General features: G+C 31.6%; 3 protein-coding genes and 1 pseudogene across 6 annotated transcripts; all 4 read right to left on the bottom strand.

The window, feature by feature from the left end:
• Positions 1-238: 238 nt before the first annotated feature.
• On the bottom strand, positions 239-3,641 carry LOC133801635 (nudix hydrolase 15, mitochondrial-like). The gene is made up of 4 exons (XM_062239884.1): positions 3,374-3,641; positions 3,147-3,289; positions 735-854; positions 239-638 (listed from the first exon to the last, which is right to left on the bottom strand). The coding sequence occupies exons 1-4, from the start codon at positions 3,567-3,569 to the stop codon at positions 417-419; spliced, it is 681 nt and encodes a 226-aa protein (XP_062095868.1). The 5' UTR covers positions 3,570-3,641; the 3' UTR covers positions 239-416.
• Positions 3,642-3,955: 314 nt separating this feature from the next.
• Positions 3,956-6,540, bottom strand: LOC133800432 (nudix hydrolase 15, mitochondrial-like; annotated as a pseudogene).
• Positions 6,541-7,637: 1,097 nt separating this feature from the next.
• On the bottom strand, positions 7,638-9,314 carry LOC133801633 (nudix hydrolase 15, mitochondrial-like). 4 transcript variants are annotated; one of them, XM_062239879.1, is made up of 4 exons: positions 9,034-9,314; positions 8,789-8,931; positions 8,511-8,665; positions 7,638-7,937 (listed from the first exon to the last, which is right to left on the bottom strand). In XM_062239879.1, the coding sequence occupies exons 1-4, from the start codon at positions 9,236-9,238 to the stop codon at positions 7,784-7,786; spliced, it is 657 nt and encodes a 218-aa protein (XP_062095863.1). In that variant the 5' UTR covers positions 9,239-9,314; the 3' UTR covers positions 7,638-7,783. The 4 variants fall into 4 exon arrangements, with proteins under 4 accessions (XP_062095863.1, XP_062095862.1, XP_062095864.1 ...); XM_062239878.1 differs by having other exon boundaries at positions 7,638-8,084; positions 8,546-8,665; XM_062239880.1 differs by having other exon boundaries at positions 7,638-8,105; positions 9,034-9,313.
• Positions 9,315-19,568: 10,254 nt separating this feature from the next.
• LOC133801632 (nudix hydrolase 15, mitochondrial-like) lies at positions 19,569-21,172 on the bottom strand. Its single transcript, XM_062239877.1, has 4 exons — positions 20,645-21,172; positions 20,397-20,539; positions 19,985-20,104; positions 19,569-19,896 (listed from the first exon to the last, which is right to left on the bottom strand). Exons 1-4 carry the CDS (start codon positions 21,045-21,047, stop codon positions 19,669-19,671), a joined length of 894 nt encoding a protein of 297 aa, XP_062095861.1. The 5' UTR covers positions 21,048-21,172; the 3' UTR covers positions 19,569-19,668.
• Between the last annotated feature and the right edge of the window lie 1,290 nt (positions 21,173-22,462).

Genomic DNA, 22,462 nt, shown 5'->3' with positions numbered 1-22,462 from the left:
GGTATGAGGTGTTTCTTTTTTTAATCCCTAGAATTATAAGACAATGGAAATGAGATTATTCTAGGAGAGGGTAATCTTATATCCTTCCAAAAAGGCATATTTCAAACATTCTCATTAATCATAATACAAATGGGTTACAAATATAATTAATTTAAAATATTTAATTAAATTTAATATATATTATGATATATTATATTATTTTTCTTTTTATTAAAATTTTAAATTAGTTTTTCAAAAATAATGTAGAAGATAATTTAATTAGGGGAATCTAACAAAATATTTTCATGCACAACCAAATAGAGTTTACTAGTTTCCAAGAGAATCATATTCTCCTCCTTAACATTCTCATAAATCAAATAATTTTGAACTCTTTATACGAAACGGCCCCTTGAATGAAGAAAGGGTCGTTTTCGAGTCTAAGGCATGGCAGTTTGTTTGTCAGCACAGCCACTCCAGAATTTAGGTCTCTGCTCAAGAAATGCAGGTGGCCTCTGGTACACAAGTGAGGCTGTTTCAATCAAAATTCCAGCAGTTAAAGCCCATATGACAAACTTGTTGCTTTCTGCTTCAAAATCAAAGTAATGTAACAAGTACTTGTGTCCCTTCCATTCCTTCTCCTCTGCTTTTCGATTTTCGTCCTGTGTTCGATCCAGATTCACAAAATCAAGTTGTGAAGAAGGAGTTTTTTAGATAAAATTAATCATATGATGAACTGGATAGAATAGGAGTGAAACCTTAAGAAACATTTCCAAGGGAGCATCAAATATTGCTTCTACTTCTGCTGCATTTAGGGCTGGAGTGAATGCTTTCTTGTCTGAGAGTACTCCAATCACAGGAACTACTGGCAAACCATTCTATTTTTTCACAATAAATAAATGAAAACATAAGGGTCTGATTGGTATCCTATCTAAATACAATTTTATGTTTTTCCAAAACTAAAAAAATGTGGAACCTACAATAATTCATGATTGGTAAGTCATTTTTGAAAATAAAATTCAAATACAAATTCTAACTTTTGCCTACAGAACTAAAAACGAATAAATGACGTTTTCTTACTATCCTAATTTCTTTTGGGAAATTTGACTATTGATACATTAAATAGGGTACTATAACAAAAATACTCTACCCACTATATACATGTCCATTTGATCTTAGTATTTTCCTTAGTTCTAAAAATACCCTTGTCATTTGTTTCCCACTTTCTCTCTCGGACTCTCTTTATTCTCTCCCTCACTCTCTCGGTCCCGAAACAAAAATCCCAAAAATCTCCACTTTCTCTCTCAGACTCTCTTTATTGTCTCCCTCACTCTCTCGGTCGCGAAACAAAAATCCCAAAAATCTCCGACTCTCTTTTCGCATTCATTGTCGAATCTGTTGGCATTATCTTCCACAACCAATACCACACATCAGTGGCAAGAAATCTCGACCAGAGTAGGCGGGTAGGCGAGAAAACCCAAGAAATCGACGAAACAACCCAAAAATAGAAAAATGTGAGGGATTTACTTGTTTATTCTACAATAAATTGTCTGGGCCTGGTTTATTTTTTAATTTTTTGTTCATAAGATAGATTGGGGCTAGGGAATGAAGAAATCTGAGTTTTTTTTGTTGGGATTTTTATTCACATCGATAGAAATCGATAGGCCTCGATAGTCATGGATAGTATATGTTAGGTTCTAGGTTTGATTGTGCCTTGATAGGCTTCGATAAACCTCGACAGACCTCGATAGAATTAGTCATACTTTGATTTTTTGCATCTGCCTCGATAGGTCTCGATAGAGTTAGATATATTCAGATTTTGCATTGCCTCGATAGACCTCGATAGAATTAGGTATTTTATGATTTTGCATGGGCTATCGAGGCAATGCAAAATCAGAATATATCTAACTCCATCGAGGCAAATGCAAAAAATCAGAGTATGCCTAATTCTATCGAGGCACAATCAAGCCCATAATCTAACATATACTATCGATGTCTATCAATTTCTATCAAGGTGAATAAAAATCTCGAAAAAAACCAAGATTTCTTCATTCCCCAACCCCAATCTATCCTATGAACAAAAAATTAACAAATAAATCATACCTAAACAATTTATTGTAGAATAAACAAGTAAATCCCTCACATTTTTCTATTTTGGGGTTGTTTGGTCGATCTCTTGGATTTTCTCGCCTATCTGCCTACTTCGGTTGAGATTTCTTGCTACTAATATGCGGTCGTGGTCATGGAAGACAATGCCCACATATTTGACAGTGAATGCGAAAGGAAAGTGAAGGATTTTAGGGATTTTGGTTGCGGGATCGAGAGAGTGAGGGAGAGAATAAAGAGGGTCCGAGAGAGTAGAAAAAGAAAGTGGGAAACAAATGACAAGGGTATTTTTGGAACTAAGAAAAATACTAGGATTAAATGGACATGTATATAGTGAATAGAATATTTTTGTTATGGTACCCTATTTAATACATCAATAGTCAAATTCCCTTTTCTATTTTTGAAACTTGTTTTTCTTTTGCTGATTTTCTCTCTCTAAGTCAACACATCATCAAGTCTCAATTCTCAATTCTCAACCTTTGATATATTAATATTATTATAACATAGTATTATTATAACACATCTAACCTATTTATATATACTTAACTATACATATAAATTTCTATTATAATTTTTTGTCTTCCTTCTTTTCTCATTAAGTATAGTCTTGAGTCATTCTTAAATGATTTTATTAATATTTTTGTCCAATTATTTTAATATTTATAAGATTATAATAGTTAAATTACTGATTTATTTTTAGATAATGACTTATTTTATTTTTTATAATTTTATTTTCAAAAATCTAATTTAAAAATAGATAATTAATAAAATATAAAAAAATAAAAAATAAATAGATATAATATATACCTTCATAAAAAAAATATATAAAAAAAAATTATAAAACAATCTATTCCTATATATAATATTTAAATATTATGAAAAATAAATCAATTTTAAGTTAAAAAAATCATTATAAAGTAAGACACTAAATCATGGTTAAGAAAACCATTTAAATAATTTTCTTTTAATTGTTTGTTAAGTTTTTTTATTTCTTTTTTTTTTCTTTCTAAATTTGTCTTAGAAAAAAATATCATAAATTAAAAAAAAAAAAAAAGAATAATTACCTTAGTGAAAAAGGGATCAAGAACAGTGACGACATTGACAAGAGAAGGGTCCAACCCAATCTCCTCACGAGCTTCACGCAAGGCGGTCTCCACATCGTCGGCATCCCCTTCGTCGGCTTTCCCGCCGGGCAGCGCAACTTCCCCTAAATCCATAGCCAATAAAAATATTGATACGATTCGGATCGAAGAAGATGATGATGATGCTTGCCTTACATTACTTTACTTACCTGAGTGAGTCGAGAGGTTCGATGATCGTTTGGTCAAAATGACTCGCAGATCGCCGCCGTCGCCTTCAAAAATACAAACCAGAACCGCTGCTTTCTTGGGGGAATTGGCTAGTTGAGACGGTGTGTCGGAACGGAAATGTTTTGCTAAGGTTTGGAGCCTTTCTGATCCCGCCCATACATCAAATTTGGAGCCCATTTCTTTGTCGAGAGAGTCTTAATTTGGAGGTGATTTGGGTTTTGTGTTGTGTTAGTCAATAGCAAAGTTAGTGATCGTTTTGTGCTTTTAAACAAAGAATAATTAAAAGCCTTGTCTTTTATTTAATTTTTTTTTAATAAAAGGTGGTCCTTCATTGTCAGCTATCTTGGCTTCTCCCTCCTCGAAGACCTCCATTCCCTCTTTCTCCTTCAACCCAGGTACATTTCTCAACAAATCAACCTATGGACCTCATTCTTTAATCCTTTTATTTTCTGGGTTTCGTCTAATTTCTTGTTTGGGTGAGTATTTTACTAGACACGGTTCACTAGTTTTGAGTTTTTGTTCAAATATGGTGTTTTTTTTCTTTGAATTTGTGGCTTTTACAGGGCAGAGCTATGTGAAATGGTTGTATGGAGGAATTGGGATTCATGGAAAGAAGGGAAGGTCTCAGTTCCATGAGGCAGTTACCAATGTTGCTACTGAAATCAACACTGTGGAACAGGTTTGTAGCTTGTCTCTTAGAATTATGAACTATGATTCTGTAGAAGTACTTGGTAGAGGTCATATTTGGTTCTGCACTATACATGTTTGTTAAAAGGTCTTGTTTTCTTGTACTTTATTGAATGTCGTTGAAAGCATTGCTCAAAAGTATGTCAGCTAGATGGTTTGTTTCAAATTTGAGATTATTACATGGGAGAAAAACATTATTTGAATAATAAATTATATGCAAATGAAGTGGTGGGGTCAATTGACTCAGGTTTACTTGTCATTGAGAAATTTCTCTATATGGAGCTTTATATTTTAAGTAAAGTTTGAGTTTATGACATGCGAGTACTTTGAACCATACAAGTATATCAAACACTAATAACGGTTTGACTTGAGTTTTTATTACTTATTATTCATCCATACATTGAATAATTAAGATTAAACACTTGAATGAAGAAAGGGTTTAAATATATGGTTACATGAGAAAGATTAACATTAGGGTGTTGTTTGAGTCTAAGGCATGGAGCCACTCCAGAATTTAGGCCTCTGCTCAAGAAATGCAGGTGGCCTCTGGTACACAAGTGAGGCTGTTTCAATCAAAATTCCAGCCGTTAAAGCCCATATGGCAAACTTGTTGCTTTCTGCTTCAAAATCAAAGTAATGTAACAAGTACTTGTGTCCCTTCCATCTGCTTTTCGATTTTCGTCCTGTGTTCGATCCCGATTCACAAAATCAAGTTGTGAAGAAGGAATTTTTTAGATAAAATTAATCATATGATGAACTGGAACAGATGAACTAGATAGGATAGGAGTGAAACCTTGAGAAACATTTCCAAGGGAGCATCAAATATTGCTTCTACTTCTCCGGCATTTGGGGCTGGAGTGAATGCTTTCTTGTCTGAAAGTACTCCAATCACAGGAACTACTGGCAAACCATTCTACTTTTTCACAATATATAAAATTGAGATTGTATTGGTGTTTAGCTGACATACTTAGTTTAAAATTAAGATTAAAAGCATTTCTTTCGAGTTTATAAGAACTTAGTTAGCGATGATAATGATTAGGTAGGAGCAATTACTCCATTCATTCCAAATAAGTTATAATCTTAATTTTTATATGACATTGCATATTGTCGTTTTATCAAATCTTCTACTAGTTTTCGTAAAAAAACTTTGAATAATATATTATACATAATTCTAATAATTTGTTTCACGCACGTAAACACATGCAGAATGCTATTTGATTCCATTTTAGTATACTAATTATTGCCTATGTAGGAACTCCTTTATAGTTACTTTTTCCTATATATAATATTTAAATAATATGAAGAATAAATAAATTTAAATTTAAAATAAATACATTTATTGTTTAAAAATATAAGGAAAAAGTAGGTAATTTGTGTATGATATAAAGTAAAAATTGGTATGTAAAATAGAATAGGTGAATTTTAATTTTAAAAATTACCTATAGCTCATTAGCAAAATTAGTATGAAATAGAAACTTACATCCCAACACTATTCACTATGGACATTAAGTCTCTGGTTGGTATAGTATTTGAATCTTATTTTATTATTTTTAAAACTTGAAAATAGTGGGACTTACAAGAATAACTAAATGGTAAGATGATTTTAAAAATAAAATTCAAATCAGTATTCTAATTTTATGTTATAAAATCAAAAACAAGAAGATCATGTTTTCTCTTATTCCAAATTATTATATCCTTAAATCCTACAAATATATCATTTTTTTAATTTTCAGATTTCTTACCAATCACATATTCAGTTTTTAGATAATGAACCAATCACATTTTCAAAATATGCTTTTAGACTATAAATTCAAATTTTTATTTCAGAAACATGTTTTTGAAAATGAAGTTTTTCAATTGCGAACCAATCAGACTTTTAATCTTCTCATTATAATATTAGGTATAAAATAGGTTAAGAAAACCATTCAAATAATTTTCTTTTTGATTGCTTGTTTAGTCTTTTTTTTTCCTTTTCTCACTAAATTTGTCTCAGACAAAAGATCATAAATTCAAAAAATACAACAAAAAGAATTACCTTAGTGAAAAAGGGATCAAGAACAGTGACGACATTGACAAGAGAAGGGTCTAAGCCAATCTCCTCACGAGCTTCACGCAAGGCGGTCTCCACATCATCGGCATCCCCTTCGTCGACTTTCCCACCGGGCAGCGCAACGTCCCCTAAATCCATAGCCATAAAAATATTGATACAACTCAAATTGAAGAAGAAGATGATATGCTTCTTCTACGTTACCTTACCTTACGTACCTGAGTGAGTCGAGAGGTTCGATGATCGTTTGGTCAAAATGACTCGCAGATCGCCATCGTCCCCTTGAAAAATACATACTAGAACCGCCGCTTTCTTGGGGGAATGGGGTAGTTGAGACGGTGTGTTGGAACGAAAATGTTGAGCTAAGGTTTGAAGCCTTTCTAACCCTGCCCATGCATCAAATTTGGAACCCATTTCTTGTATTTAGTTTGTTAAGAGAGTCTAAATTTGGGTTTTGTATTGTGTTAGTCAATATCAAAGTTAGTGATCGTTGTGCATTTAAACCAATAATAATTGAAAACTAATTCTCTCTTTTCATGAAAAATTTATTGGTCTAATATTAGGTGGAGGTGAAAACATAAAAACAACTAAATTGATAAGCAAAAATCCAATTACAAGCAAGAGAAAAAGTTCAAGCTTCTTTAATTACACATTAAGATATAAAGACCTCCAACCTTCTTTAATTCCACATTACACATTAAGACAGCAATTTTAGAACAAGAAAAAATTGTTACTTTATCTCACATCATTTTTCACATTAAATAAATATTTAAATAAATAAAAGGGTATCTAAATACAGAGCCTATAGTTGGCTTAAAATTGAAGCAATTTGATAATAAAATCAAGACCCCAAATGCCAAAGTCTATTTTAACAACCAAAAAAATTTAGCGAATTAAAGGCTTCAAGAACAATGGGTTATGGCCCTGTTTGGCTAAGCTCAACACCTTATTTTGAGATGTCAAGGCCTAGAGAATATTACTCCATACTAATATAGATATGCCACTAATACGTAGGGGTGTTCGTGGTGCGGGTGATGCGGTTTTTCTCTAATTTTTTGGATCGCACCGCATATGTGGTTTGAATAATTTTTCAAACCGCAATCTGTACCGCATGGACCTTAAACCGCATAAACCGTACTGCAAAAATGTGGTGTGGTGCGGTGCGGTGTGAACGGTTTATACTTATTGCCAAATAATTTAACAAGTAAATATTATAATTAAGAAAGATTCATAATAAATCTCATAACCATAGTGTTTAACAAAATAATTAAATGTACAACAAGCTAATAAACTTTAAGCAAAACAATAAAAATATAACAAACTAATAATAAATAAAAAATGTAATATAAAAATAAATGTTATTTTAATTAAGGAGGAATATCTTCAGATTGAAGTAAAATATGTGTTAGCATAAACATTATTTTTTTTCTTCTAGATATTGTGTATATTATATTATACTATATAAATATTGATGTATTAACTTTAAATGTAGTAAAATTGAAAAAAAAAAATATAAAAAGTTAATATATATAATGATGCGGTGCAATGTGATTTGAACAGCATTTATAAAATTTAAAACCTAAAACCGCAAACGGCACCGCGCGGTTTGATAAAAATACAAACTGCAAACGCACCGCGAAGGGTTATAAATCACAAATTACGATGCGGTGTGATGTAGTATGGGCGGTTTTATGAACAGCGTAATACGAATTAAAGGCTTCAAGAATAATGAGTTATGGCCCCGTTTGGCTAAGCTTAACAGCGTCACTGCTCCAAATTTTGGGTCTTCGCTCAGAAAAGTCTGGTGGCCTCTGGTACACAAGCGAAGCAGATGTAATCAAAATCACAGCAGTTAAAGCCCAAATCACATATTTCTTGTTGTGACATTCATAGTCGAAAAAATTGCATATGAACTCTTCTCCTTTCCACTCTTTCTCCTCTGCTCTTCTATTCTCGTCCTGTAATTTGATTGGTGAGCACTACAAAGTATCTTTAAGGCTCGAGTAAACAAATAATAACAAGTGAAACTAGCTTTATATATTTAAATGAAAATTCTAAGGTAAGACAACGGCAAAATATAGTCTTGTTTTAGACACGCAAATCAGTTTTCATCTCAGTTTTTTATATTACGGTGTTCATTGTAGTCATAATATGCCTCCTGCAAAGTTTCGAAAAAATACCAATAATTCACTGTAAGGAAAACAGAGTTCAAACAATTTATTTTTCTACGCATATAAAAAAAAGTACGCGTGTAATTGATTATTTAAACCGATACAGTAAATTATCTGATTTTTTTTTCGAAATTTTACATAAGGCATGCTATTGTCTACATTGAATATCGTCGTAGAAAAAAATTAGGGTTAAAATTGATTTCCGTGCCTAACCTTTTTAAGAATTGGCCGATATATGGATATATGACCTTGAGAAACAAGTCTAAAGGTGCATCAAATACTGCTTCCACTTCTGCCGTATTTGGAATTGGATTGAATGCTCTCTTGTCACGCAGCAAGCCAATCACAGGAACCACTAACACATCGCCCTGCAAATACAGACCAAGAAATTGTGATCAAAAGCTTTCATTCGAGTATTTTTCAGATTATTCATACATTTTTTTTAAGGACAAATGAGAATCATAGTACATAACCGATCTAACTAAACTAACCTTAGCTATAAAGGGGTCTAAAGTTGTAACTACAAGAACTTGAGAAGGGTCCAAGCCAATTTCCTCCTTAGCCTCCCTCAAGGCTGTGTCGACACAATCAGCATCACCTTCATCCATTTTCCCTCCGGGGAGAGAAACTTCGCCTGAAACAACCAAAAAAATAAGGCTAGCATTTTTCAAAAACCAATTATAAGTGAAAGAAGACGACAATCACAACCGATTAGGGAGTTGGTACCAAAACCTACCTGAGTAAGAGGAGAGAGTCGAGGCTCGCTTGGTGAGAATAACTCGGAGATTGCCATCGTCACCTGGGAAAAGGCATACGAGAACTGCAGCTCTTTTGGCAAAACCAGCCGCCGCCGCCTGTGGCTGTTTTTGGTTGCTGAAGTGGTTGGCCAATGTCTTCAGCCGCCGTGAGCCTGCCCATGTTGCATCATCATTGGAGCCCATTAGAAGTTTTTGATGGGTTTGTTTGTAGATATGCACGGAACCACTTGATCCTCAATTATAATTATTTTGTTTTATTTGTTAATCTATGGAAAGAAAGTCAGATACTAATAATACATGAATAATGAGATGTGGTACCGGTTAAAATAAATTTGATTGATGAAATGAAACTGACACGTGAGTTAAGTGTAATATTTTGGTGTATATATTATTGGATATATATAGGAACGACTATAATGTATTTTTTTTTACAATATCGGTACATTATTTTTCTATTTTTGGCACCTGGATAGAAATAATCCCAAATTTTTTTATATGACGGTGTACATTGTAGGTATTTAGAATATCCTGCAAATTTTCAAGAAATTCTTAATAGTTTACCAAGCCGAAAACAGAGTTCAAACGGTCAAATTTTACACGCTTACACAAAAAAATAGGCATGCGTGCAACAGACAGTTTAGATCATGTTTCGGTACCATAATTTATTCAGAATTTCTTGAAAATTTGCAGGATGTTCTAGATAACTATAATGTACACCATCATATAAAAAATTTGGGGATTATATAACTATTCAGGTACCGAAATAGAAAAAGGATGCACCTGTGTTGCAAAAAAAGAGGATGCGTTGTAGTCGCTCCCTATATATATATATAAAGAAATTGCTATTTCAGTCGGTGTAATATTTTGGTGCATATATCATTACTCATAATATATAGAGAGGATAATTCTTTGGTAGGGGGGGAGATTTTTTGTTTTGACACATGAAGAAATTGTAACTTTAATTTTTTTTTAATATGATGATGTACATTGTAGTAATAGCAGATATTCCACCAGTTTTAAAAAAAATTGGAATAATTTATAGTGTCGAAATGAGGGTTCAAATAGTGAATTGCACATGTGCCTAATATTTTTTTATATGCGTGTAAAATAGACTGTTTAAAGCCTCATTTCGGCACCCTAAATTATTTGAATTTTTTCGAAAAATGGTAGGATAGATGCTATAAGTATCATGTACACCGTTATATAAAAAAATTGAGTTATAATTTTTCTAGTAAAAAAATAAAAACACTCATATCTGTAGGGTTCAAGTAGTCTGTTGCACTCGTGTCTATTTTTCTAATATGCGTGCATTTGACTATTTTGAATTTTGTTTTCGGCACCGTAAATTATTCGAATTTCTCAAAAACTGATAAGATGCTTGCCATAACTACAATATATATTATCATATAAAAAAATAGTTATAATTTCTCTAGGTGCTCCTACCATAAAATTGTCTAATATATTTATATGCATACATATTTAAGTCTCTACAAAATTAAAAAAAAAGCCACAGCTAAGGGCATCTCCAACCCATTACCTTATTATGGTGTTGCACCAACACCAAAATTAAAGAATCTTAGCACCATATTTTTTTTCCATTCCAACCACAACACCAAAAGTTACACCAAAAAATATATTATTTATTATTATATTACTTTTTAATAAAATAGAATATTCTTTTTATTATTATATTATTTTATAGTTTATTTATTTAATTAATCAATTAAGTAAAAATATCATTATTAATTTCATGAAACATATTTCATAAATATTAAAACTTGAAAATTATAATAACACATTATATTTTCCTATTTAAATATTACACTACTAAAATAAAATACATTCAATTAACTCTAAAACATAACACACCTTTGAAATATTAATTAAATTTTATTTTCTTATAGTGTAGAGTAAGAATTTTCACACAAATTAAAATAAATTATATAAAAAATTAATTATGAAATATTTGAAATTTTATTTAAAAAATTAAATTATATGTGTATTTATAATTTAAAAAACCCAACATAAAATATAGATCCAAATAATACTCATATATTTATCTTTATAAAAAAAAATATGCCGTGTGAACAGTGCACGGCATATATGCCGTGGCACTGTTCATCCACGGCTAAATAGAGGAGAGATTGCAGTTGGGTTGCATATGCTCTAAGTAGAGAATAGTCTTTAAGAGCAGTCAAAGCAGTAGCTGTAAACTATCAAAATCTGTAAAATATAAAAAATATATGGTAAAAGAGTGCTCCAACATCTCCTCTATCCTCTGTATCATTTACAGGAAAGTACTGTAACTCCTCTACATTTATAGAATACTGTAGATGCATCAAAACATATTTTAATAATTTCTTTCTCTTTTCTTTTTCCTCCTTTTCGTTCCAATTTTTCTCCATCATTTGGTGCTATTATTGAATATTAGAGAAAATAGTTGAAATAAATAAAATAAAATATTTAAATGATATAAAGAAATGAATAGAGAAATTGGTGTATGATGTTTTGTAAAACATTGATGTAAAATAGAAAAAGTGGGATTTTGAAAATGTATTTTAAAGAAGGGCTTTTACATTTCTTGACCTGATATTTTGTCTCATTATCTGTTTGGATCCTATATTTTGACAAATTACTCTTTGGACCCTATGTTTTGTAAAATTTTTAATGTTATCCTAAAATTTGAAAATGATGATGTTGCAATAAAATTGACATGTGGCATGGATTAGTTGGGTGATCTGGCTTAGCAGTAGCCCAATGCATCAGTGGAGAGTTTGGACTGCTTGAGAGATGTCATAACCAAGCCAAATGCACCCGAGTGTTTGGCTCGGACCCTAGTTCGAGGAGCCCAAGTGTTTGGCTCGGACCCTAGTTTGAGGAGCCCAAGTGCTTGGCTCGGACCCTGGTCCAAGGATGGCATCCCAAGTGCTTGGCTCGGACCCTAGTCCGAGGTGATGCCCTATATGGTTGGCTCGGACCTTAGTCCGAGAAGATGCCTCAAATAGTTGGCTCGGACTCTAGTCCGAGGAGAAGCCAAGTCATTGGCTCGGACCCTAGTCCGAGGTGATGCCCAAGTCATTGGCTCGGTCCCTAGTCCGAGGAGAGGCCACAAGTCATTGGGTCGGACCATGATCCGAGGAGAAGTCTCATGCAAGTGTGGCTCGGACCTTGGTCCGAGGAGAGCCAAGGTGTGGCTCGGACCTTGGTCCGAGGATAGGCCAAATTGTTGGCTCGGACTCTAGTCCGAGGAGAAGCCAGGTGGTTGGCTCGGACCCTAGTCCGAGGAGGGCCAAGGAAGGAGTGGCTCGGACCCTAGTCCGAGGAGCCCCAATGCATGTGTTCGGATCTTGGTCCGAGGAGAGTAAGGAGTATGGTTCGTATGCATGTGTCCAGCATGCATATGTCCAACCAGAAGACGATATTCATCAAACAAATGAACCAGACTACGTCAAATTCCCAGAAACGACTTCAGCAAGAATCGGTCTGGGCACCGCGGGAATCTCTCATTCTTCACTCAAATTGAGGAATCTGTTGTATTTTGAATATTTTGTGTAATTTAAATATAATATAAATAAAAGAATATCCCGATTCTAGAGGGATATCAGTTTAGGATCCCAAACCTATAAATAGAGGGTTAATGAGATCAGAAAATGACTTTTTAGTAATTTAAGATTTGGTTTGAGTTCTAGAGAGAGAAAGTACGTTTTTCTTGAGAGAGAAACCCTTTTTGTATTCCTATTTACACTGAAGAAACTTAGTGGACACTGGTTCATCTGATCTTGAGTGTGGACAAAATAATAAAATCTCTAAGTGGATTAGGCTATTATCGACTGATCGGGGTTGAACCACTATAAAATCTCTTGTGTAATTTACTTTCCTGGATTAAACTGTCTGTGTCGTTTAACTTCTCTTGAAGGTTCATCGTTTTTGACGTTCTCACGTCGTTGGCTAAAAACACAGTCAACAGTTAAAATAGAACCCTAAACCTGATTTTGGTCAATGTTTTCTCAACTAAAATCACAAATAATTTACCAAACTAATAATTCAGAAAAAAAAAAAATTATTCTGCTTAAAAAATGTGTTGTTATATTCAATTTTTTTTTTATCAAAATTGAGTTCAGGGTTATATTTTAACCACTTTACAAAACATAGGGTCCAAAAGTAATTTGTCGAAACATAGGATCCAAACAGTTAATGAGACAAAACACAGGGTCCAAAAATATATAAACCGTTTAAAGAAGGGAATTTACTCATTTAGTACCCTATGTTTTTGCAAAGTATCATTTTGGTACCTTTTGTTTTCAATAATGCTCATATGGTACCCTATATTTTAAAATTATACATATTTGATAACCTAGACTCAGATTTGATAGATAAAATTTTGTCAATATAATCAAACTGTCATTAGTTATATGTAATTAAGTAATTAAATTTAAATTTGGAACTTACATAATTGACAGCAGTTTGATTAAATTGGTAAAATTTTATTAATTAAATTTGAGTTTAAGGTACCAAATATGTACAATTTTAAAATTCAGAATAACATATAAATATTATTGAAAACAGATAATACTAAAATGATACTTTGTAAAAGTACAAAATAGTTACCACCCTTTAAAGAATAAAGAAGAGAAGTGAGTGCTCCAAGAGCATCTCTAATGCTAGCAACGTTGCTCATCGAAGTCTTCGATTCAACTCATTTAGTAGTGCCACTTGGCAAAAAGCTGACAAACAACAAAAGTTGCACATGCAATGGAAGGGTGGGCGTTGACCAAAATCTGTTAATAAAAGGCGTTAGTTTCTAAATCTCGTTATGTCTTTCTGTTAAACTTTAACGGTTTGGTTTCAATCCAATATGTGTTGAAGGGTTTTTTTTTTTTTGGACATTATTGTACATATGATGAGGCTAAATTATTAATAAATCATTAACTTCACTAATTCGAAAAGAAATTAATTAATTAATAATAAAAGTAGTACATAAATTTATAATATACACGTTAGAGAGTTTTATTTTTGTTGACAATTTTTATTTCGCAATGTCTTTTTCAAAATATGAATATAAAGTAATTTTGTACAAAATATTCATTGTATTGGCCAAGGTTATTAATAAAAAATATACATATATAATTTGGGTTTTTTTTCATATATATACACGCAAAATTCAAAATAACTAATAAAAATACCTCAGCAAATTTTATTTGCAAAAATGATATAAAAATATAAAATTTTAAAAATTATATACCTAAAATTAAAAAAATCACAAAATTCTTGATTTTTCGTTTTTCGTTTTTCTTATAGTTTGTAAAAAAAAGTTTCATTTTAAAACTATATTAGTTTATATAGATTTTGGTTATCTCCAAAACTTATTCATAGAAAATTTGTTATCTTAAGGTACAAATTAGTCATTTTTAGGTTATATTTTGTTGTCTTATTATTTAAGATATTTTTCGGTTACCTTCAAGCTTACATAAGAAACAAATGGGTTATCATATAACTTATTAACAAAATTTACTTTAGTATACTATATGGTAACTTTTAAATGAAACTGTTTAATACACTTTTTGATCACTTATGTAATTTACATGTGAGTAATAATAGTTTTTTTTTTATTAGCCAAACAAAAAAGAAACTAAGAAGTTAATTTCGAAAAATAATTAACAATACATATTTTGGTCTTTTAAGTAATAAGACATCATAATATAACATAAAAATGAAGTCATGGTTTTAAAGGTAACTAATCAACATGTTAAGATTGTTAGAGAAAATATCTCACATGGAAAGTGTGTGAGTATATTCAACAATTTATAAGAGTATGAGTTACTCCACTCATCACCAATTGGTTTTGAGATGGAACCACATACTTCTTACAATTCACATCATTCTACTTCTATACAACTTTCCACATTCTAACAAAGATAACTAATTTGATAATATAAAAGTATCTTAAATAATAAGGCATAATAATATAACTTAAAAATGAAGCCATGTTTTTAAAGGCAACTAATTGGTATCTTAAGATAACTAATTTTTTACAAATAGGTTTTGGAAGTAACCAAAATGTATATGAAATAATATGATCTTAAGATGAAACTTTTTATGAAAAAGTGACTAATTGGTATCTTATCGATATCGTAAGCAACCAAAATATTATTTTTAAAAACCGAAAAAAGCATAAAAATCTAGGTAAGGAGATTGGTGTCTCTTTTTTTGTGTTAAGATAATAAAATTTCCCTTCTTCAGTTTCAGAAATTATTATTTTGCATTTAAATATATTTTGATGACGTGGTAGGATATATTTGTAAATAAAATTTTCTAGATAATTTTTATAAATAAAATTTGAAAACTAACCTGATGTGTAAATATTCCTATATAATATTTGTTAAAATAAGAATATTTACTTAGTGGCAGACCCAAAAAAAATTTATTTGACTAGAGTAAAAATTTTAATATTTATATTTCATATACAAAATATACATACCAATAAAAAATTATTAAAATATAACACTATAAATATATGAATAGAGAATAAAAAAAATATATTATATGTAAGTGTAATGATTTGTAGAAGAAAGTATTATAATATATTGGATTATAATTTTTCTAGGTGCAAAAAACAGAAACGTTCCTACGTCTGGTCATCCTCATTGTATTGATACTATTATTCAGGCTGATGTCTGTTATCAATGATATTTCCTTGACACTCTTTTTCCTTTCCTGAGCTTTTTCCCACTTATGCCAAATTTTTCATAAAAAAAAAAGCTTTCTTAACTTCATTAATATTTATTTACTATTAAATAATGCTTTTTCTCGGTATTAATTTATATAGAGTTTTCTAAATACACACTACAAGAAATATAAGCTTCTACTTCGTTTTTTACACAAACAATAATTAAAAACGAAGTAAAAGCTTCTAAATTTTACTTCACTTGTGGGAATGAGTACGTTTCAAAAAAAAATAAGTTATTACTTCGCTTTTATAAAAAAAACGAAGTAAAAACCACGAAAGACTTTCCACTTCGGTTTTTATAAAAAAACCGAAATAAAAAACTGTATACCGCGAAAGGTTTTCCACTTCGGTTTTTATGAAAAAACCGCAGTAAAAAACCATTAAGTAACAAACAAGAGTCTTTCTTTTTTTGAAACCCTTCTACTTCGGTTTTATATATAAACCGAAGTAAAAATGAAATTGCTGAAAATTTAATTGAGCAAAAGGCCCAGCCCGTTTATTTATCTCCCCAAGTTGTATATATAATCAAATTAATTAAGAAACCCTACAGTAGTCCTTCATGTGTTCCCAGCCGCCACTATTACAGCAAACCCAGTTTATCAAAAAAAAAAAATTCAATTTCTCATCTAAATCTCTCTGCTCTTCTAGTCACAGATCCAAGCTCCGCCACATGCCGCCGCTGCCATCACGCAAGATGCATCCCCGTCGCCTCCTTGCCAAGTTCCTTCGTCGGGAGAGTCACGACGCCAAGCTCCGTCACGAGAGTCGCATCCCTACTGCTTCCCTCGTCTGAGTCTCTTCCACACCATTATCATGAGCTGCCGTTACAATTTCAGACCAAAAAGAAATAGAAAAGAAGATGGGGACTCAAGCAATAAAGTGTTTTCTCAGAATGTGAGCTATTTGATTCTAGCTGAATCAGTTTTCTTATCTTTTTGAAGAAATTGATCTATTTTCTTTCTTTGACCACTATTTTGTTTTTAGGATTTCTTTTTATCTGTTCAATTATTTTTTTTTGTCTTTAGTTAGAGTTTGATAATAAAAGTTGGTCTTAACAGAGTCATTTAGTTGTGAAGTCATTCATTAATTTTCATTGAGAATATTAGAAGAAATTTGGTTGTATTCTAGTAGAATTAAAGTGAGGGTCTTTCCGAGAACTTCATGGGTTCTCTTTGTCTTTTCTATGTAATCTTTTTATGGGCCAGCCACATTAATGATAATAACTTTATTTTCTTGATCATGTTGACATGAAAGAACTTTGAAGGATGAATTATAAGCTTGAGCTAGAAAAAAAAAAGACAGATTATTATTTAATTCACAATAAGAAAACAATGTTTAAAAATCTGTAATGTTTTGAGATCTTGAACGTATTGTAATTTTTTTTTAAAAGAATTATATGTGGATGAAAGAAATATATCTGGATTGAGTAATTTATATGTAAATCTTTTTTTTTTGTTTATACAGATATTACTTCGGTTATTTACAAAGAACCGAAGTAGTAATTTATATGTAAATCTTTTTTTTTTGTTTATACAGATATTACTTCGGTTATTTACAAAGAACCGAAGTAGTAAATGTTCTTAAAATACTACGCGACATTTATTTATACTTTTAACTTCGGTTTTTACGTAAAAACCGAAGTAGAAAGTCTATTTTTCACTTCGGTTATTACGTAAGAACCGAAGTTAAAAGTTAATTTACTACTTCACTTTTTTCAGACATTTAACTTCGCTCGGATACACTGCGGTTTTTATTTGGTGTGAGAACCGAAGTGTATATGGAAAAAGAACCGAAGTAAAAGCCTATTCTCCTAGTAGTGACAATTAATTTACAGAGGTTTAGCTATATAAAAATAGGAATAATTAGCCTTTTCTTTTATCTTTTCAATTTTTTATTAATAAAGCTACATTAGAGGCAAAAATACCAAACTTTTGCTAATATTTGCACAAAATACTACTTCTTTTATTTTTATAACAATAATACTAAATCTTTGTTAATAGCTACACTAAGTACCAATTCTTTTGTTTTTTTAACATCAATAATACCAAATTTTTAGTATTATTGCGGCAAATATTCTTTAAATAGTTTTGAAAAGATGTATAAAATCAATTTTAATTTATAACAAAAAAAATTATTTTAAAAATATTAGTACTTAAGTGCAACTATACAAAAACATTTTTTTATGCAAATTAAATAAATCCTACTTAAGTCCAACTATTAACAAAGATTTAGTATTACTATCCCGAGAATAAAAGAATTTGTAATTAAGTGCAACTATAGCATAAATTTGGTGTTGGTATTATTACCGTGAATATCTCATTTATATATATAGCAAGCTCTCCATTAATATAGGTCTATTAGCAGGCTCGCCTGGGCACAAGCGGGCTAGGTCTGTGCCAAGGGTCCCCACATAATGAGACCCATTTTTTTTTTAGAAAATACTATTTTTTTTACATGTACAAAAGCCTCCAAAATTTTGAAAAATATCATTTTATATATAATTTTTTTAAAAATAATAAATTTTGTATAGGCCCCCTACTACTCAGGCTCGACCCTGCCTATTAGGTAAGTCCAAAAACAAAGCCGTGAGGGGCATAGCCTAAATTGAACAATATCATACCAATGTAAAGATTTGTGGTGCCCATGGGTTCTTTAACAGTGGTATCAAAGCCAAGTTGTAATCTCGGCCATATGGGTGAAAAACTCGATGCCCGACAAAGGAGTCTTAGCATAATCATGTTGTGGGTTTTGCGATTAAACTCTATTGGACAAAATAGTGTTGTTGGCCTGAATAGAGTAGCTCTTGAGGTACTCTTGTGCTTCAACGCAGTGGTGATGAGTAGACTTGATGGAGCAAGGTGAATGGTCCTATTTGCTTCAAGGAAAATGCTCAAATTATGAGAGGATATTGTAGTCCTTTTTCAAGGGGGTTTAAAAGTGGAGAAGAAATTAGATTTAATAATGAACACATTTCCATTGGTACAAGGCCTTTTTTGGGTAGAGTTGAAAAGCAAAGTCATGAAGGTATTGGTCCAAAATGGACAATATCATATACCAATGTGAAGATTTGTCTTGTTCATGGGTTTGGCAAAAATAATAGGACAAGGGATATGCTCATTCATTAAATTTTCATGCATTTTAAAGTAGGCACCATAGTCAATTGTCATTTATATACTATTGGTGAAAATTTTAATGTTTTAACAATTTTATAACAACAATTAAGAAGAACTAATAATGTGTTTTAAATTTGTGGGTTGGCACCAATTGAAGACTACATACCAAACTAATTGCAGACTTGATAGCATATTGAATACCAAAAAAATAAAAAGGGAAATTTACAAAAATACTTAAGGTTTTAAAAAAAATACTAAAAATACAAAATCTATAAAAAATTACAAAAATACGGAGTAGCATAATCGTAAATACAGAATTTTTTTTAAACAAAGTTTACAAATTTGTAATTAAAATTTATAAGTATGTATCCATATGTTATAATTTTGTAAACAACATTTGCAGATTAAATAGAAGATTGTAACATGCAATTTCAAAACCGTAACATCCTGTTATTTGTATTTTTGTAATTTTAACAAAATTCTGTAATTTTCAATTTATTTTTAAATTTATAGTGTTAGGTGTAATTCTTCAAAAAAAAAATAAAAAATTGGGTGCAAACATATGGATCTTTAATGTTATAACTGAAGCCCATATTTTGAGTCCCTTTGATAGAAGAACTCTAAACCCTTCACATTTATTCTCTTAATAATAATAATATGAGAGGGTTAAAGCTTGAAAATTGAAAACATTTATATAAACTGCAGATCTAAGCAGGTTAAGTAACACATTGTCACATTATTACAATCCAAATGAATTGTTTTTCTTTTTAAAATTAGGGCAATATGGTATCTTTTTCTGCAGCTTTAGGAACTTTGAAAACTGGATTTTGCTCTGGAAAAGGTGGTGGCCTTTGGTATACAACTGATGCTGCCCTAATCAAGATCCCAGCAGTCAAACCCCAGATCATGAACTTCTTATTATTCTCAGTTTCATAATCAAAGAAATGAATAAGGTACTTGTTTCCCATCCACTCTCTTTCTTCTACTCTTCTGTTCTCATCCTGAGACCAAAACAAATATGAATGTTCCTATTGAGGATCCATTTGAGTCAAGTGATTTAACAAAATGAAATATAGAATGAAAGGGAACCTTGATAAACATTTCCAATGGGGCATCAAATACAGTTTCTACTTCACCAGGATTAGGAGCTGGCTTGAATGATTCCTTCTCTGTAAGTATGCCAATGACTGGAACAACTCTAAAAAGATGCTGCAAGTAGAATGAGATTGCTGATTGATTATTAACATTCAACTCAAAATGAAGCAATAATCACAACTCAGATTGATGTTCAAAGAGCCTAAATGAGTCATGTTCAGAGAGTAGTGTAGTGTGATCTGATTGATCATCAACCCTTTAAAGAATCACACTGAGTATACTTCTTCATACATTGCTTCAATACAAGGTTTCAAGCAAAAAAACTTCAACATTGGTCACTGCCCAGTTCCTCAAATTTGCTCTGGGAATGATAATCTCAGACGAAAACAGAAAAGAAAAAACAAACCTTGGAAAGGAATGGTTCAAGAACAGTCACAACATTGACTAGAGAAGGATCCAAACCAATCTCCTCATGTGCCTCCCTCGTAGCTGTTTCACCATCATCCATGTCACCCTCCTCTGCTTTTCCCCCTGGCAAAGCAATTTCACCTGCAAACGAAAAAACCCCATTAAACCCAATTGGCCAGACACCCATTCCATTTCGTCCCCAATTTTCTCAGAAACCAAACATAGAATCAGAAAAACACCACCAACCCGAGTGAGTAGACAGAGTGGAGGACCGCTTGGTGAGAATCACTCGCAGATCGCCAGCTTCTCCTTCAAAGAGACAGATTAAGACGGCAGCTCTCTTGGGTCTGAATCTTTCTGGGTCTCGGCTAATTGGGGTCGCCGATTCCACGACACCCACTTGGGATACGACCTTTCCGGCACTTTCTTCGACGGTGGCCTCCTCTGCATCGTCATCAAAGGGCATCCGCGGTGGCTTGTAGTGACGGAGCTGTTGGGCCAAGGCCACGAGGCTCTGAGAACCTCCGAAGGAGTTGGCTACTGAATCCATTGGTTTGGCGGGTTGTGCAGTTAGAATAGATATATATGGTAATGAATATGATGAAATAATTGGTAATCGTCGTCCAAGAATTGAAATCATTCGGCGCATTGATTATTCCATATAAATTTAGATTAAATTTTGATGAAGTATAAACAGGAAAAGTAATGAATGTGATCAATCAATATATTAAACAAACGAAACAAAAGTTAGGAACAAAAATTAAACTTGTGTTTGAGTTTTGACTGGATATGGTTGAAGTTGACCTGCAAAAAGTTTGAATTTACAACAGTCTCTTCTTCCGTTCTCAAATGATGCCATGTTACTATGTCATTTTTTTGTTGAGATAATTGAGATATATTATCACATATAATCCTATGTAAAAGCTTTTACAAACAACTCAACTCGAATAAATTATTCAAGCTAAACCGAAAAAACTATCCCAAAAAAAAAAATACAACTAAAAAACGCTACAAAAATTCAAATACCAAGAATAAATTGATTATGATTTTTTTTTTTCATTTATACGTACATATATTACTATATATATTACGTATATTATTACATATGTTATATATAATATTAAATATTATTTTTTTAACCATAAACTTAGGATAATGTTTTAAAGTTTCAATTTAGAATAATATGTCACAGTTTGGAAGATATATACTATATAGTTTGTTGAATCTAATTATCTGATTATTATTATTTTTTTTAAAAAAACTTAAGATTAGATTTGACAAGTTAACCTGATTCTTACGTTGGTTGATTAAAATATGTTGTAACCCGAACAAACTGATCAATGAACACCTCTATAAAATACTATGATGAGTTAGAGATATTCCAGCATCACATTGGGGAATGAGTGTCGAGCAGCTCGCAAGGAGACGTCCAGCAACACTATCATAAAAGGAGATAATGTATTATTTTTATATAATATACAATTTTTGGCTTTCAACCTCAACCTTATCTATGATGACCAAAACCCCCACCAGCTCGCCCAAAGGTGACGGGCCATGTTGTTGAGCAAAATTATTTGTTTACATTTATTCTTTCTCTTGAATTTTTTAGCCAAATATCCTTATGAATAGTGCAAATTGAAAGAGTTTGTTGTTACAATGTGTTTTAATTTGCTCATAAATAGAGCAATGAAACTTACCATGACTACTTATTGCCTTGTTGAATGAGTGGTGCCCCATTATAAAGAGCAAATAAGTGCCTACGAATGAAAAGTATGTGAGACATGTTTATATACTTCTCAATGTTATTACCTTCATTATTCATTGTTATTATACACTCATAAATACAACTACTTGCTATCTTATTTTTTAGAGAAATTGGTGAAAATAGCTTCTTATTTTAAGTGGTTTTGCACTCTCGCCTACTTTTGATAATTTTTTGCAAAATGACCTCTGTCTAAAATTCGACCAGTTATCTAAAATTTTCGACCAGCTGTTTAAATTTTTCGACCAACTATCTAAATTTTCGACTAGCTGTCTAAATTATGAGAGGTCATTTTGCAAATA

This window comes from Humulus lupulus, chromosome 9, assembly GCF_963169125.1.
Source record: "Humulus lupulus chromosome 9, drHumLupu1.1, whole genome shotgun sequence".
Classification (NCBI taxonomy): Eukaryota; Viridiplantae; Streptophyta; class Magnoliopsida; order Rosales; family Cannabaceae; genus Humulus; species Humulus lupulus.
Note: the sequence above shows the minus strand (reverse complement) of the source record. Positions and strands in the feature narration are given on the sequence as shown.

Coding starts and splice junctions, on each gene's coding strand:
- LOC133801635 (XM_062239884.1), bottom strand. CDS start 3,569: ATGGGCTCCAAATTTGATGTATGGGCGGGATCAGAAAGGCTCCAAACC. Junction 855..3,146: donor TTGATCCCTTTTTCACTAAG/GTAATTATTCTT, acceptor GTGAAAAAATAG/AATGGTTTGCCAGTAGTTCC. Junction 639..734: donor CCTTGGAAATGTTTCTTAAG/GTTTCACTCCTA, acceptor GATCGAACACAG/GACGAAAATCGAAAAGCAGA.
- LOC133801633 (XM_062239878.1), bottom strand. CDS start 9,238: ATGGGCTCCAATGATGATGCAACATGGGCAGGCTCACGGCGGCTGAAG. Junction 8,666..8,788: donor TAGACCCCTTTATAGCTAAG/GTTAGTTTAGTT, acceptor CTGTATTTGCAG/GGCGATGTGTTAGTGGTTCC. Junction 8,085..8,545: donor CTTTAGACTTGTTTCTCAAG/GTCATATATCCA, acceptor ATCAAATTACAG/GACGAGAATAGAAGAGCAGA.
- LOC133801632 (XM_062239877.1), bottom strand. CDS start 21,047: ATGCGCCGAATGATTTCAATTCTTGGACGACGATTACCAATTATTTCA. Junction 20,105..20,396: donor TTGAACCATTCCTTTCCAAG/GTTTGTTTTTTC, acceptor TTCTACTTGCAG/CATCTTTTTAGAGTTGTTCC. Junction 19,897..19,984: donor CATTGGAAATGTTTATCAAG/GTTCCCTTTCAT, acceptor TTTTGGTCTCAG/GATGAGAACAGAAGAGTAGA.